This window comes from Balaenoptera ricei, chromosome 9 (genome assembly GCF_028023285.1).
Source record: "Balaenoptera ricei isolate mBalRic1 chromosome 9, mBalRic1.hap2, whole genome shotgun sequence".
Lineage (NCBI taxonomy): Eukaryota > Metazoa > Chordata > Mammalia > Artiodactyla > Balaenopteridae > Balaenoptera > Balaenoptera ricei.
Window position 1 is genome coordinate 23,868,760 of NC_082647.1, and position 16,926 is coordinate 23,885,685.

The 16,926-nt window shown below is 45.7% G+C and overlaps 2 protein-coding genes across 3 annotated transcripts in view; one reads left to right on the top strand and one right to left on the bottom strand.

Annotated features, from left to right (window-relative positions):
* Nucleotides 1-8,966: 8,966 nt before the first annotated feature.
* On the top strand, nt 8,967-12,026 carry OPN1SW (opsin 1, short wave sensitive). Its single transcript, XM_059932645.1, is given in 6 exon segments — nt 8,967-9,231; nt 9,234-9,317; nt 9,618-9,786; nt 10,094-10,259; nt 10,677-10,916; nt 11,907-12,026. Coding segments are annotated over 6 exon segments (1,044 nt in total).
* A 1,498-nt stretch (nt 12,027-13,524) lies between these two features.
* Nucleotides 13,525-16,926, bottom strand: part of CALU (calumenin) — a 28,143-nt gene continuing 24,741 nt past the window's right edge. For both annotated transcript variants that reach the window (XM_059933458.1, XM_059933459.1), the window contains exon 7: nt 13,525-15,924. In XM_059933458.1, coding sequence (XP_059789441.1) covers nt 15,820-15,924 — 105 coding nt within the window. In that variant the 3' untranslated portion in view covers nt 13,525-15,819. The remainder of the gene's footprint in view (nt 15,925-16,926) is intronic.

The following is a 16,926-nucleotide window of genomic DNA, read 5'->3' on the forward strand; positions in this document are numbered from 1 at the left end:
GGGGAGACCGCTCTGCGCCATGTGTCAGGGCCCCGTCCCCCGGCCTGTTTTCTCCAAAAGCACGGATGCTTACACTCCCCTCGCTTCCTACGGAGCAGGTCGGCGCTGCCGCCCAGCTCGGCAGTAAGCGCGGAGCCCCGGCCGCTGGCCCCAGCCTCAGAGCTGCGTGAGGGCAGGAGGAGGGAAACCAAGGCCAGGATACTCGAACCTCGGGGCCCTGATCCCTCTGCTGTCCCCGCGCCTCCACCAAGCCAGAAGCAGGGACCCTCTTAAGAAGGGCCGCTCCGTGGCCCTACGCAGTCCTTAGTGTCCGAAGAGCTCTTTTCTCCACCGCCTGCCTTCCCACCTGGCCCCATGCCCGCTGGCCTGCGAGCCATGACCCTCGCTCAACCTGCCCCTGTAGCCTGCTCAGAGTGGGCACTGCTGATTTTCACTCTCATGGAAGGGAGATGTGAAAGCTCAGAGGGCTTATTTCACTTACTTCATCATTCATTTGAGGAACGTCTACCTTATGCCAGATCTTGACGAAGCAATTGTTCTCACATCTCTGCAGGTCTCAGCCAGGAAAATTAAAAAAGGGTACACTTGGGAACCGGGGCGCCCCAGCACATCCAGAAAAGCACTGGGAGATTCCTAAGCCAGGGGCACACACCAATCCCTTCTCTTGTGCATCCACTCACAAGGTCATTGGGCATATATTGTCAGTGTCACCACCACCCCCCAGGCTCCCAGGTTCACAAGCCCTCTATATTCCTCAGAAGGGAACCTTTCTTTGCCTGGACATCTCCTACTTATCCTTCAGCACTCAGTGGGGAGTCATCTCTAAGCAGCTGTTCCTGACGCCCCACTCCAACCCCATTATATGCCCCTGCTGTGCTCTGCCCTGTCCTTCTTCCCTCTAGGGCAGCGCCAGTCACTCTGGGTTGTCAAGGTCAGGTTTTTAATTTTCTGTCTGCCCAGTTTCTTGAAGACTGGGAAGTTATCTTAGTCATTTTTTGTATCTCCAGCATCTGACAAAGTCCTTCACACGTAGAATAAATGAGTAAAGGTAAATCTCCCAATAACACAGTCAATGCTCTGCTTATTTTAACATATGAACTCACAATTAAGGAGTTCAATGTTGCCTATTAACCATAACTTTGCCTCTAAGCCTCTCTCTGTCTCTCTCTGTCTCTCTCTCCTCACCTTTCTTCTTCCCTCTCATACCCCCAGCCTCGTATGTGCTCTGAGAGATGGTGAGCACAGATCAAGATGTTTCGTTTGCTCCCCAGAGGACAGGGCTCCACTCCAGACCCTGTGGTTAAGGTGATCGAGTTGTGGGGAAAGACTGTTGAGCAAGCCCACCCAGACCCTTTCCAGAGCGTCCGCCGCCGATTTCAGGCCTGTCCAGACTTGGGGAGCAGGGCAACTGTCAGGGATGATGGAAAGGGGTTGGCGTTAGGAGGGTGGAGGGCATAGGGCTCCTGGGAATGACAGAGTCTAATGCTGGAAGCAGAGTGGCTGTTTGTTCTGCCCCAGCACAGCTCCTTCTGGTCCTGGCTGAACCAGCAGGGTCAGATAGCAGACCTTGACTGCTGACCTCTTGGCTAATGGAGGGAGGGACAGGGGAGGAAGTTGTCGACTGTAACATCCAGGGGTCCAAGCTCTCCTCAGGGAGCTCTCATCCAGAGTATTAGGACTAATCTCTCCCTGGCTCCAGGGGTGCAGGTCACGATTCACCCTTGATTTGAGGAGCATTCAGAGGAGATCTGAACCAGTCTATTCTTAGGACCCAAATATGAGTAAAACCCAGACCAGTACTGGGTTGAGGGGTGAGAATGGAGATAGGAGGCTGGAGGAAAGGGCTTAGCAGGTATGGGGGGGAAGTGGACTGTGGTCCAGGGATGCATCTCTGAAGGGCTAGGAGTGGTGGGGATACCAGCCAGGTGATCAGCTTACGGGGATAATCTGAATTAATCCTTGTAATCCATGGACACAGGATTCAGCCTCCCTCCTAATCCCATCCCAGCAGATCATCCTCTCTGAGGACTGATGCAGCCATTTATCCCCCTTTCCCCTTATTTCTAAATGCCTAGATTCTTTCATTAAAAAGAAAAAAAAAAGTGAATCTTTTACAGATGCAAAAAGTACAGTATATTATACACATTCTTCTGCAAACTTTCTTTTTTCCTTAACTTTTTTTTCTTTTTACATTTATTCATGCTGTTTCATATAGCTCTAGGTCATGAATTTTAACTGCTGAATTCTATTCCATTGTTTGAATATACCACAACTGATTTATCCATTCTTCTGCTAATGAGCATTTGGGATATTTCCAATATTCCATATTGTAAACAATGCTGTGCTGGACAGTGCTGTGCATGCCTTCTTGGCATATATGTAAGCATATCTCTAAGGTAGATACCTAGATGTAGAATTTCTGGGTCATAGGATATGTGCACCTTAAAATTTACTAGGTATTGCCAAATTGCTCTATAAAGCAGCTGAACTGATTTTTACTCCACTAACAGTGGCTGTCAATGCTTTTTTATTTTTTATTATTTTATTTTTAATTAAAAAAAATTGTTTTTAAAGATTTTTTTTTAATGTGGACCATTTTTAAAGTCTTTATTGAATTTGTTACAATATTGCTTCTGTTTTGGTTTTTTGGCCGCGAGGCATGTGGGATCTTAGCTCCCTGACCAGGGACCGAACCCGCACCCCCTGTATTGGAAGGCGAAGTCTTAACCACTGGTCTGCCAGGGAAGTCCCTCAATGCTTTTTTAGGTTCGCTAACATATTTATAAGTTTCTTTGCTCACCATTCCTTCTTGCATTTCATTCCTTCCTTCTTATTACAGTTTCCTTCTTATGAAGTATATCCTTTGGTGGCATTTCAGTGAAAGTCTTTGAGTGGTAAACATTCTCAGTCTTTGTCTTAAAAGGTCTTTATTTCACAACACTTAAATGGAAATTTAGTGGGCATTAAATTTTAGGTTGACAGTTCTTTTAGACTTTTGAAGATATTCTATTTTTTTCTATAATCTTTTGCTGCTAATAAGAAGTCAGCTGCCAATATAATTGTCTCTCTAGGCAAACAAGTTTTTAAAATTTTTTTATTTTTTGTTGCTTTTAAGATTTTCCTTTTTCTCTTCAGTATTCTCCAGTTTCACCACAATGTGTTTATAAGCTCAGTTCTCAATCTGAGGACTGTGTCTTTCTTTTATTTTGGAAAATTATCAATCATTATCTCTTGGAATATTATTGGGTTGGCCAAAATTTCAAACGAACTTTTTGGCCAACCCATACATTTCCCTCATTCTCTCTCTTTCAGGAAACTATATATATATTCAGTGTGATGGTGTAATAGGCATATTCTTTTCCTCATGTCTTTTAACTATTCTTTCATATTTTCTATCTCATTACTTTCCCCTTTCCCCCCATATTTTGAACAATTTCATCAGCTCTATCTTCCACTTTACTACTTCTCTTTCCAGCTGGGTCTAGTCTACTGTTTAATGTCTTGAGTCTTCAATGGTATGTCTTCCATTTCCTAATTTTTTTTTCCCTCAATGAGCTGCTTTTTTTTTCATAGTGCAATATTTTCAATATGGTTTACTTTCTTGTCTTTAATCTTTTAACACTTTTAAGAATACTTATTACACAGTGCTTGTCATGTTGTTCTATTATGCACAGTTCTTGGAGTGTTAATTGTCCTGTTTGTTGTGTCTGCTGAGTCTTCCTTAGGTGGATTGCTTTCTTGTCTAGTTTATAAGATTTTTATTGTGAGTTCTTCTTCAGTAGGTGTTTTTGATATTTCACTTTTTAGTGAGACTCCCATATACCTTGGGGTATGAAAACAGTCTTGGAGAGCTCTTTCTTGCTTCTGTGAGGCTGTGTGGTATTCCTAGGGATTTCAAGTTGTCCTAAACCAGGTTTATATTTAATTTCTCTGCTTGAGGATTCAGCATCATGCAAATAACATAAATCCAGATGCAACACAAGCATTTTCTCAGGCTCACACTTCAATTTCTCAGGGTTGACTTGGATTTCTAACCCTTTTCTCTGCTTCGTTGAACTGGCGTGTGCCATTTTAGTCTTCTTTCCATGGATAAGGTAGATCTTTGATGTTCTGAGCTTTATGCAGGGGGTTCAGGCCCAGTTCTTTGCCTCTGGTGGGCTGAGGGCACATAGCCTATAACTGAAAGCATTAGAACACATCTCCATGTCTCTGGTATATGTCTGTGATCTGTGTCTGAAATGAACCATGGGCTACTGTGATAGTCCCTCCTCCTTCTCCTCCTCCTCCTCCTTTGTTTAGTTTTACATTCTTTCTTTAATTCTGATATCTGGGAATTTCCCTTTTTAAACCAATTTTGCAATTGTTCATACGTTAGTTTTTAAATTCTGTTTTATGTAGTATTTGTGTGTGTGTTTTAGGGGACACTGGGTGAAGAGAAACTACATTAGTTCAGTCTGTCACGTTGTCAGAATTTCCTTTCCAGATTCTCTTTATCTTTAGTAGTATTCCTAACAATCCCTACGTCTGTAAGGTGTGTTATAGTTTGCAAAGTGTTTTCACATACAGTTTCTGATTTAATCCTCTCAACTTTAAGAAATGAATATTATTGTTCCCATTTTACCAGTAGGAAAGCTGAGACTCAGAATTGTAACTTTATTCCTAGCTTTTGGACTTTGAAGCCAATGCATTTCATAGCTTGGGTTTTACATGGAGAGTTTGCCTTTTCTTGACCTCCAGCTCAGGCCCCGATTGTTCTGACCACCTGCTCTTTATCTGAGGCTCTCTGAGAGGCTTTCTGCCTAACACGAGGCAACGCTTTGGCTCTACCTTCTCAGGTTCAGCTCCTGGAGCTATGCCAATCCCCTTCTGCTCGGCTTGGCCTCAGCGGAAATAATGGGGTACATACAGGCCATGGCTAATGGGGAGACTGACTGGCAGCTTGTCTTCAGGGTCCTTTATTCACTCACCACTGGGTCATCTCTGCTTCAACTTGAGAAAGGGCAGGCAATGTGTACTTGTGTGGCGGGGAAAGGGGAACAGAAAAAAAGAAAAATCTAGGAAAAGTAGGGCTCGTCTGGGATTTGAACCCGGGACCTCTTGCACCCTAAGTGAGAATCATAGCCCTAGACCAAAGAGCCACTGAGGGTTACTCTTTGCCAGCTGTGTCTTCTTTGCCACATCAGCAGTAGCCGCAGCTTGTGGTTCCTAGAAGGGCCTCTCTTCTCCGTCCAGGCTGGCTCCCAGCCCAGGTCGGCTGCACTCCAGCAGGCCTTGCCCCTCGGCTCTCTCCGCTCCTCCCTGGCCCACTGCAGAGCCACACCGTGATTAGGCAAGGTCCCGTCTTCCCCGTGACCATCCAGTTCTCCCTCAGGGCTGCCAAGGGGAGTTCGTGGGGTGCTGCTGGGGAAGGGCGGGGAGGGAGCCAGTCTCCAGCCAGCCCCCCTTCCGGGAACCCCAGGGCTGAGGGGGCCTGCCTGGCATCTCCTGCACCCGTGAAGAGCCACTCTTCTTTCTTACCTCATGATCAGACCACCAGAAAAAATCCTCCAAACTCATCTGCCTCCTAGGTGAGGACTAAGAAGTCTGTCCCAGATCACCCTTGACTAGGTGATATTTGCTAAATTACTCAGTTTCTTCATCTGTCAGGTGGGGCAGTAACACCTGCCCTGTCTGCCTTACAGGGTAATTTGAGGATCAGGTGAGAAAACGTATGTGAAAGCACTCTGCAAACTGTAAAGTGCCGTACAAAGGAAAGGGGTTATTATGATGGCAACATGAGGGCAAGAAGAAAATACATGAGAGGAAAGCTGCCACTTAATGCTTACTGTGGGCTGAGCAGTGTGATCTGTGCTTTACAGATCTTACTTAACCTCATAACAGCCTTGTGACATAGCTGTCACCCCACTGTAAGAAAAAGAAACGTGCCCAAATTCAGCTTATATGAAGCACATTTATCTGAATCCAAAGCCTGTTTTAAATGCGATACACACTGCTACCCAGACTTTCTAGAAAACCAGAGATGGGAATACATCCTGTAAATACCCACACTTCCTCCCTCACCCCAGCCTGCCCTGTTCATCCCACCCAGGGAAGCTTCAGGGAAGAGCCTGCCAATCGGCTAAGGGTGGCCTGGGTGGGGTTCTTCAGGCTGGGATTCCCCAAATGAGAGTGAGGGGGGAGGTCACACCTCAGAAACTGGTGCCTTGTAGGAGACCCAGTAGGCTCTGTCTGGCTCTCTCTTTTGTGCTGCCACTGTACCACATCCATCACACCCCCAGGACCCTTGTTTGCCTCCGGGGGGGGGGGTCCCCTCTAGGAGGCTGGGAGCTTCTGGGGGGACAGAGATCTGTCTTATTGATCTTTGGATCCAGCCTTGTGTCTGGCACTTGGCAATCCTGCTGACAAAACAAACAACTCCCAAGCATTTCTGGGTACCCGGCCTTAGGTAAGCACTCTACCAGATTAATCTCATTTCATCCTCACAGTACAACTGCTGTTGTAGGCATCTCTTAGCAAATGTCTGTGGAATAAATGAATGCGTGAATGAGGGAAAGAAAGCAAGCCAGGAGTGTGCACCAAAAAACCACCAGGGGCAACAGATATTCAGGTGGATCTTCATTACTTGGCTCGAGGTAAAAACCATAAGCCTAAAGAAACCCTCCCACCATCCATGCAAAAGCAGGCTTCCTAATAAACCAACGCGTCTGTTGGATATGGGGAAGAATGGCCCTCGCTTTAGAGAACATATTGGCTAACATTCCTTTGTACCCAGGGGATGAAGTTTTATTATCCCCATCCAGGAGTGTCTGGACCAGATGACTGGCTCCACTAACTAATCATGGCCAGAGAGAAAAGCAACAGGGTTTTTATCTATTCTCAAACCAAAGGGACTTTTTTGGGTAGCTGTTCCCCAGCTTTAAACTGGCTTATAAATAAAAGCCACTCAACGCGTCATTCCATTACCTCAGTACACATTTCCTAATTGTTTCTCTCGCTGGGTGTGCCAAGGAGTGAGGTGGCTCCAATCAAGGGCGCCAGGGGGACTTTGCTGAGAATGTTTCAGGGCTGAGAGCGGGATTGGGTCCCAGCCAGTGCTTCTCTCTGGGGGTACTATTGGAATTTGAGGCAGGATCATTCTCAGTGTGGCCTGTCTAGAGCCGTGTCCTGCCCACTCAATACCAGTAATCCTTTCTTTGCCAACAGCCGAAAAACACCCCCCTCCCATCCCACACACCTCCAAATGTCTCCAGGGTAACAGGGTGGGGGAGAGGAGGGCCGCCCTGGTGGAAATCCATTGCCATCTACCATGCATTGTTTTCCAGGCTAAAATTATTGTGGCCTTGATCTAGGCTGTAGGAGTTTAGGCCCTCAGTGGTTCATTTGTCTCTGTATTGCAAAGCCAGCAGATGAAATTCTCTGGGAAGAGTCTTGGCTCTACCTCTGGGGGGTTTCTGCTCTTTCCTCCCAGGCGTGAAGATGGCATTCATTCAGGCAAATCCTTGGACGATTCCTCATTTTCACAAGAGCATGTAGAACTTTCCCTTATCTCACCACTTGTCTGGAGAGTCTGACCGGTCAGTATTTAACAAACAACATTGTCACAACACATTTCAAGCTCAACACATCATTTCATCCTACGCATCAAAAACACAGCAAAAAGTGAACACTGGTTGCTTCTGGAGAGGGGAACTGGGAGCCTGGGTGGGAAAGAAATGTATTTTTCACTGTATATTCTTTTGTACTTTTTGAATTTTGAGCCCCAGGCATATACAATCCACTTGAAACAGAAATTAAATGATAAAAAACTAAGCAGGGAGAAGCAATGATTAGAGAGGCTAGGGAATAATCCCTTTCAAGCCTCTAGATAGTTGAAATGTCCTCTGGATTAGAGTAGCCTGGCAGAGCTGGTATTTGGCCCCCAGCCGAATGGTTCTGGTTTATGTCCAGTTCTGAATCATGCTTTGTGTGGAGCCCACATTGAGGGTAATAGTCAGCAGGAGACCCAATCCTGTGAAACTGGTTTTTGTGCTACTCAGGAAGGCTGTGGAGGACATTGTTTATTGTATCACACCGATGTCTCCTTTGCGAAACCCCATTCTTGTCTGTCATAATCTGAAGAACAGCTGGTTTGTGTTCACTTTCTGGACAGTGAATTATGTAATTCACTGGGCAGGTCTTGGATGAGCAGACAGGATGACTGGCAGCTTGGGCACTGCGGAGCTAAGGGCAGGGGCAGGTGTGAACATGGCGTGAGCGGGGCAGTGAGCAAACTAACCTCGACCTGGCTGGGGGAGGTCTGAGTAGGAAAGGTACCCTCCCTGGGTAGACTCACCATGAAGAAACTGGCAGCCTGGGATGCCTTAGACCTCTAGGCATTGTCGAGTTGCCCCTGAACTGTTCCATGAAGGCTGTTACTAAGGTGCTCCAGGGAACTCTCCATTCCCTGCCCCTTCCTGCAGCCTGAGGCTGCTTCCCAGGCTGGCTGTGAGCCCAAGATCCCTGGAGAGGGACACTTAGGGGGCACCTTCCACAAAGGGGCAGATGGCGTGTAAACACCTACAGGGATATAGTAGTGCCTGAAGTCAAAGAAGAAGGGTGCCGTCCAGACGTCCACTCAAAGGGAAGAAAAAGGGATGGAGGGTCTTCATTAAATATGGGTCAGCATCTCCCAGGCCCTAATGAGCCCACTCCTATTCATTCCAGCACCTGAGCATTGCATGTCCGGATTCTTTGAGCCCAATCTTTTATCCTCTGAAGAACATACAGTCGGCTTTGGGGCCACAAAAGGTTTAGGTGGGGGCTTAGGGTCTTTAATCCCAAACTTTGTCCTTAGGAGGCTTAGGATCAGTACTGATCTTTCAGGGAGCTCCAAAGTGGCTTTGGAGGAGAGGTTCTTTGGCAGGGTCGGGGAGAAGTGGTGGCGGGAGGATGATCTAAGAGGAATCAGAGGGGGTGGCGGACATCCCATGAGCAAGATGTCAGAGGAGGAGGAGTTTTTTCTGTTCAAGAACATCTCCTTGGTGGGGCCGTGGGATGGGCCTCAGTACCACCTCACCCCTGTCTGGGCCTTCCACCTCCAGGCAGCCTTCACGGGCTTTGTCTTCTTTGTAGGGATGCCACTCAATGCCACAGTGCTGGTGGCCACACTGCGCTACAGAAAGTTGTGGCAGCCACTCAACTATATTCTGGTCAATGTATCCCTGGGGGGCTTCATCTACTGCATCTTCTCTTTGTCGTCTTCATCACCAGCTGTCATGAATACTTTGTCTTCGGCCGCCATGTTTGTGCTCTGGAGGCCTTCCTGGGCTGTACAGCAGGTACTGCAGCAGAAGGGGGCTGGGGGGAGGCAAAGGACACCGCTCCGTGATTGGAACCAGGGGCCAGGCTGTTGGGTGACAGAGGGCCCCAAAGAGGAGTCTGGGGGATAGAAGTTTGGTGCTCTTTTGAATACTGAGATATAAAGCCACCCAGACTAGAAGTTTGACCGAGTCCCAAACTCTACTTCACTCACCACTCCAACCTTCCCTCCCTGTGCTTTCTCCATCCCATCTGTATTCCACTCTGCCTGCCAGGATGAGTGGGGCTGTTTACCCTCTTACCCTCACATTTCATCACAGGTCTGGTGACAGGCTGGTCCCTGGCCTTCTTGGCCTTTGAGCGCTACATCATCATCTGTAAGCCCTTCGGCAACTTCCACTTCAGCTCCAAGCATGCACTGACGGTGGTCCTGGCCACCTGGACCATTGGTATTGGTGTCTCCATCCCACCCTTCTTTGGCTGGAGCCGGTGAGAGTGCGGGGCCGTTGTGCTGACTTAGCTAGAAGCTCAGCTTGTGAGGACGGGAAGAGAGTTGGGTATAGTCTTTGACCTCTAATTTTTAAAGAGCTGGTGGAATAAATAAGGGAAAGGGCTGTGGGAGACAAGTGCTAAAGTTTACTCTGCAGTTGCAATTGCTAAAGGCTCGCTGGTGAGGACAGAAAATACTCACTGCCTGAAGTCACTCTAAGTTCTAAGTGGAGAACACAATCCAAGAATCTCAGCTCCCTCTCTACTAATTGAGCCTCACAGTGAGCAAGTGCTTGGTCCCTTGCAGGTTCGTCCCCGAGGGTCTTTAGTGTTCCTGCGGTCCCGACTGGTACACCGTGGGCACCAAATATTACAGCGAGTACTATACCTGGTTCCTCTTCATTTTCTGCTACATTGTGCCTCTCTCCCTCATCTGCTTCTCCTACTCTCAGCTGCTGGGGGTCTTCAGAGCTGTGAGTGCCTTTCGTGAGGGTCAGAGAGGAAGGGATCACAAGGCTCTAGGTGAGAGGGAAGAGCAGGTAAGTGCTCTAGAACATAAAACATTTGGAAATGTCCATAGTCAGGTAGAGGGGTATCAAAAAGCAGTGAAGGAAGTGGGGACAGGGAGATGATGAAATGGAATGAAGAATAAGGTGGAGTCATCCCTGCTCAGGTATATCAATCGATGCATGTGATCTTTTCCATTGTCACAGACCAGAGAGCTGCCTCCATCTTGCCTTCCTCAAGGAAGGGAAAACAGAGGGACTAGGCCAAAAGCTGGGACAGCAGAGAGACAATTAGAGTAGATGGCCCCCTAGTTGAGGAGTCCAGAGATCTGGGAGTTCAGGGCCAGGGATAAGAGGGTGTGATGTTTTCTGTGCTCTTTCCAGGTTGCAGCTCAGCAGCAGGAGTCAGCTACAACCCAGAAAGCTGAGCGGGAGGTGAGCCACACGGTGGTGATGATGGTGGGATCCTTCTGTCTCTGTTGCACGCCCTATGCTGCCCTGGCCATGTATATAGTCAACAACCGTAACCATGGGGTGGACTTACGGTTTGTCACCATTCCTGCCTTCTTCTCCAAGAGTGCTTGCGTCTACAATTCCATCATCTACTGCTTCATGAATAAGCAGGTAAAGCTCTCTATTTATATTCCTAAGACCTGGTTCTTCTCAACAACGACTTTTAACTCCAAGCACCTTGGACTCCACTCAAAGGGTTTCTAGGGGTGAACAGGGAAGCCATGGAAACCCTTGGCAGGCTAGAAAGCACTTGGTAAGTAAGCACAGGGATGAAGGCATGGTCATCAAGACAAGATCACAGAACCCAGGGAAGACAACTTGAGCCATAAAATTCGAGTTGCTCCAAAGGGCAGGATGAGAAGTGAAAAGGCTTTCCGTTTCACTGAAAAACTGATAGATCAACAGTGCCCCTAAATTTCCATTTCACGAGTTCTTAATCCTTTCCAACTTCTAGTCTGCACGACCATTTATGTGAAACACAGAAATCACAACACATGCATGTTTCTAAAACAGCTTATCATCTGAAGGTACCAGGTAGCTTCCTATCCCAAATCCTGAATCTAAGCTAAAAACCCAAACTCAGACAAATCAAGGAAAGTTCCTGTCTTGTAGAGCTAACACTCTGCTTTGAGAATTGTTATTTTGTTTCCTCAGTTCCAGAGATGGATTCAAAACTAATGTGAAACCTCCTGTATAGAAACAGAATTGGCAGTCTTTCCCCAGTTGGGAGCACTTTCAAGTAATGGTGGGGTGGGTGGGCGGGGCTATTCTGGGGTCACTTTTGACAGTGCTCTTATGGGGCAGGGTGGTTTGTGAGGTTTCCCAACAGTGAAATTCTACACATTCTCAGAGTTAGCCAGAATGTGTAGGGATTATCATTGTAGACCCAGGAGTAGTGAGTAGTCTTAGCCTGGAATATAGCTAGCTCTCAGTATTGGGAAGATATAATCAAAACCACCTGAGGAGATCCTGTGTATAAGGCATTGTGCAAGGCTTTGAGGATACAAAGAATGAGATCTTTTTTCCCGTATGCTTCCTGATGTTATCTCCTTGGTACTGGTCTACCAAAGGGACTATCTCCAATTCTGCTCTTTCCTCCAGTTCCGAGCTTGCATCATGGAGATGGTGTGTGGAAAGCCCATGACAGATGAGTCCAACATGTCTAGCTCCCAGAAAATGGAAGTTTCTACCGTCTCTTCTAGCCAAGTTGGCCCCAACTAAGGAGCCATATTGGCCTGTTTGCAGCAACAAGGATTTTACATTTAAGGAAATTTCTACTTTCTACCTTCCCTGTCAAAAACCAAACTACTACAACACAGTAAATGGGAAGGGGAGTGATAGCAATTTGAGGTCAATTTTCCATTTTCCTACTATTTCCTTCCTACCTACACAAAGCTACTGTTCCAGCTGGGTCTACTTCAGACCACCCCAAAGGCCATTTCAACAATCATCAGTTTCTACTCTTAAGTGGCAGAATTTATAGCACTTGGAGAACAGATTTCTACATACGAGGCAACTGTAAAGGAGTCTGGCTGATGATTTTTCAGTGTATACACAACAATTATTTTCCTTTTTAGTAACATTTTTTCCCTACTGGGGATCTATTCAAAGATGATACATTTTGAATTAAAACAAACTTATGAAAACATTTTAGAAATGGGAGAGACATTAAAAGAAAAACCTTTAGGGTTTCCCTGGTGGCGCAGTGGTTAAGAATCCGCCTGCCAGGACTTCCCTGGTGGCGCAGTGGTTCAGAATCCGCCTGCCAATGCAGGGGACATGGGTTCGAGTCCCAGTCCGGGAAGATCCCACATGCCACGGAGCAACTAAGTTCGTGCGCCACAACCACTGAGCCTGCGCTCTAGAGCCCGTGAGCCACAACTACTGAGCCCGCGAGCCTAGAGCCCGTGCTCCGCAACAAGAGAAGCCACCTCACTGAGAAGCCCACGCACCACAACGAAGAGTAGCCCCCGCTCACCGCAACTAGAGAAAGCCCAAGCAGAGCAACGAAGACCTAATGCAGCCAAAAACAAATAAATAAAATAAATTTAAAAAAAAAAACCCTTTAGTAGGTCCCAAATGAGTTTGAAAGAACTTTCTTATGCTGTCACTGCCAGTAATTGCTATCGCTTTGGCTGGGACAGCCATGCCCACAAACCCCTGTACCAGCATGAATATTCCAGGTGCTTCCTTTCCCCCCACACCTATCTGGCTAAACCTATATATCTGTCTTAAGCTGTGTATTTACTAAAGTTAATAGTTTTAATTCCCTTCATGTTCTCAAAATGAATTTGCACATCTCAATACCATTTATATGAACTATACAAAATGTTCAAAAAACTGTTTTACCTTATACTCCCTCTCCCCACCCCATGAAGAAGAGACTTTTTGAAATAAAAATCAAGATAAATGTGTGTACATTCAGAAATGGCTTGTGTTTGGTATCAGGCAATTATGTAATGAGCAGCTGGGCTCCTCTCCAGTTATATGGCCTAAGGGAAGCAGAGAAGGGTTACAGCTGTAGAAGGATGCTAGAAGATTTCAGGAATAGGAAGAAAAGAGTAACCAATCTGGGAGAAGGCAGTAACTTCTCTGGGTTGGGGTGGGGGGTATGATAAACCTTCTAGGAGAGCTCTTTTTCTGTGCCATTTTATAACACCCATAATTCTACGCAAGAGTTCCATTTCTTAAGAAAATAAAGAACATACATAACCCACAGTGAATGTAAACAGTTTTATTTAGAAACAGATAGGTACCTGTTTGCACTATAGAATATAAAACTGGGTTTACACTCTATAAAAAATAATCAGTATCCAAATTCAAGAGAGCTAGCATTCACAGAACACACAATGTGGGTGTGCAGCTACTGTTCACCAGCCTCAGGCTTGATTTAAACCAAAAGGAAAAAAAAAAAAAATCCAGGGGGATCATTAGAGATTAGAATACAATGCTTACTGATGAGCACCCAGCATCCAGAAGTTGCTGTCTTAGCAGATGGAGGTTTGCTTTCTAGGTGCGTGACTTTAACATAAGGCCTGGGTTCCCTGTACCTAGTGACCTATGAGGATCTCCTGCCACACAATTCATGATGTGCCCTCTCCAAGCCAGGGTTGGTGGCATTATTAATTATCCCTGATCTTCTTAACAATAAAAATGGGGAATCTGGAAGGCAGAGAATTTCCACTCCCTCATATTGGGGTTAAAAGAATGTATCCGCTCTCAAGAGCTCAATGCAAAGGCTGGGGTGAAGTTACACGATATCCGGCTTTTTACCAGGCCAAGTAGCCCACCTCAACATGATTGTGGAAGACCAAAGGATACACCTAGGTTCAGATTATAATAATCACCCAGCACCACCTGAATGTATTATCCAGAAAGATATATGAAATAATAAAGGTTAGATATATATATATATATATGTACTTGTCTTAGTAACCTGAGGGCTAAAAACTTGGAATATAATAATTCTCCTCAAAAGAGGTCCATCTGTATGAAAGGGACCAAAAAAAGACAGTTTCCTGTTACGTAAAATGTAGGTAAAGTGAGTTGGGCACAGAGGTGGTTTCTTCAGCTCCTTCTACAATGTCCCTCTCTTCGATAAGGAATGGCAATGTTGATTCATGATAAACTTTTTTTTGGCAGTGGGGAGATGGGGACATAGGGAGCGATGGGTCAAAGGCAGGAAGGGTGAGTGATGGTCCTCAAACCAAAGAGCCCTCTCATCTTTGAGTCTTGGCTCAAGCTCTCCAGCTGACACAGAAACAGGCCTGGTAGTAAGTGGTTAGCATTCTGAGGTATGAGGATCCCTGGTAAATTCAGCAGCATGTGGTTTTTGGAAACCAGCCCACAAGATAAGAACACTGCAACCAAGCCCCTAACTAATACTGCTATTTAACCACCGTCCAAAAGAGAAAGGAAAGAAAAAAAATCCCACCACACTAGGAGGTTCTAAGCTTTCATTTAAGGTGGTCCAAATAATCTTCTCTTTATTTTATCTTAGAGTTTCTTAAGAGAATCCTCATTCAGTGATCATTTCTCTCATTAAAGGCACTTTCAATGACATGATTGGAAAGGAGTACATTTTAACTGCAGTGCAGATTAATTCCTTGGAACACCTGGGGAAATAGGCGCTGAATGGGGGCACTTACAGCGATTCAATAGGCAAGACAGTCTTGAGCACTTCAATAGATGCATTCCCAGAAAAAAGCATGTGCCCTAAAAACACTTGTATTTTTCCTTTAGTTTTCCAGCTGTTTCTATGTATAGCTCTGTAAAGAGATCACACTCAGTACTTGACTGACTTTCAAGACAGTGGCCCTAACTCTTCCCACCACAGCTGTGCTTGACAAAATTAGCAAACAGCTAGTCTTACAGGGAAGGAAAAAAAAGAATGAATGAAACCAAGTTGAGTCAAGCTTCCTTACAGCACAGGGATCGGTCCTTGCCCAGACAATGCCAGGGCCTGGACCTGGAGCAGCTGAATGAAATATTCGGCCCCTACCACTTATGCAGTATACTTTTCAATAGGCAAGTTTAAGTGTTATCTCTCTAAATATAAATTGTGGGGACTATTTCTTCCCTTTTCTCTCTCTTGAACATTTCTTATTGATCTCAGGCTTAAAATTAATTAAGTCAGAATTATAAAAATTATATGATAAGGGTTGAGAAAGCGTGAAGGGCTAACGTTTGCCTACAAAGTGTGAGTTGAGGATCTTGATCCTTCATATCATACTCCCAACCAGAGAACAAATACAAAAATAAACACACATGTTATACATAATACAAAGTGTAAATCTACAAACACAAGTGTACTAATTAGAGTTTTTCCTCAGAAGCACAGTTTCCCTCCAGTCCCTCAGAGAGGAGGAGGAATGGGGACGGGATTTTTAAGACAGCTTTTCATGTCTTAAAAAGTTTGTGATAACAGTCTCAGTAGCGCAAACAATTTCACGTGAAACCAGAAGCTGTAAAAATAAATTACTTTTGAAGAAATGTAGGTTCCTCTGTCTGCAGCTCAGAACTCGTCATGTCGTACTAAGGCCTCACCGAAATCTGTGGCCTGGCTGCCCACAAATAAATCATACTTGTCAACAATCTCCTCCTTGGTAAGCTTGCCATCCTGAAAGTGGGGAGAACAGTGTGATGCAAAATGTATTTCTCATTTCAAATTTAGAACGCTGTTATCGTACAACAGGGGTTAGTCAAGATTTACGATTCTAATTCCCACTAAATTAAATGTGAACTCAATCCTCCCTGCCCACCCCCAACACACACACATGCAAAGAGGGAAGAAAACAGCAGTTGATACATTTTTCTTACCAAGGAAGTTAAAAGTGGAAGGATGGAAATAATATAGCTCAATAGCTCAATGCTAGGGATATGGGTTTGTTTTTTGAGAAGAAAATGCTCCCTTTCGAGCAAAATGTGGGACATCTCCTAGATATGGGTAAGAGATAGTCAAGGATAGCCAGGAAAAATACTTCAAAGTGAATCAAGTCTTTGTCTAACAGGAACAATGATATATGCTAATATCAAGCACAGTCTTCAACTCCAAAATGACCTAGTCACCAATCAGATTCCAGACAGAACCCCAAATGAAGGCTCAGATACTCATCTCAAGAATTATCTAGGCCAGATTCCCAAGGGACAACTACATGAGTTTCCTTTTCTCACATGTCTCAGGACACAGCACCTGGCTACTGAAGTGACTGAGCAAGAACTCAAAACAGACTGACCCTCAAAAAGGCTCAATAAGAAACTGCATTAGGGGCTTCCCTGGTGGCACAGTGGTTAAGAATCCGCCTGCCAATGCAGGGGACACGGGTTCGAGCCCTGGTCCGTGAAGATCCCACATGCTGTGGAGCAACTAAGCCCGTGCGCCACAACTACTGAGCCTGCGCTCTAGAGCCCGTACGCCACAACTACTGAAGCCCGTGCCTAGAGCCTGTGCTCCGCAACGAGAGAAGCCACCACAATGAGAAGCCCACGCACCACAACGAAGAGTAGCCCCCGCTCACCGCAACTAGAGAAAGCCTGCGCACAGCAACAAAGACTCAACACAGCCAAAGATAAATAAAATAATTTAAAAAAAAAAACTGCTTTAAAACCGAAGATCAGTCTA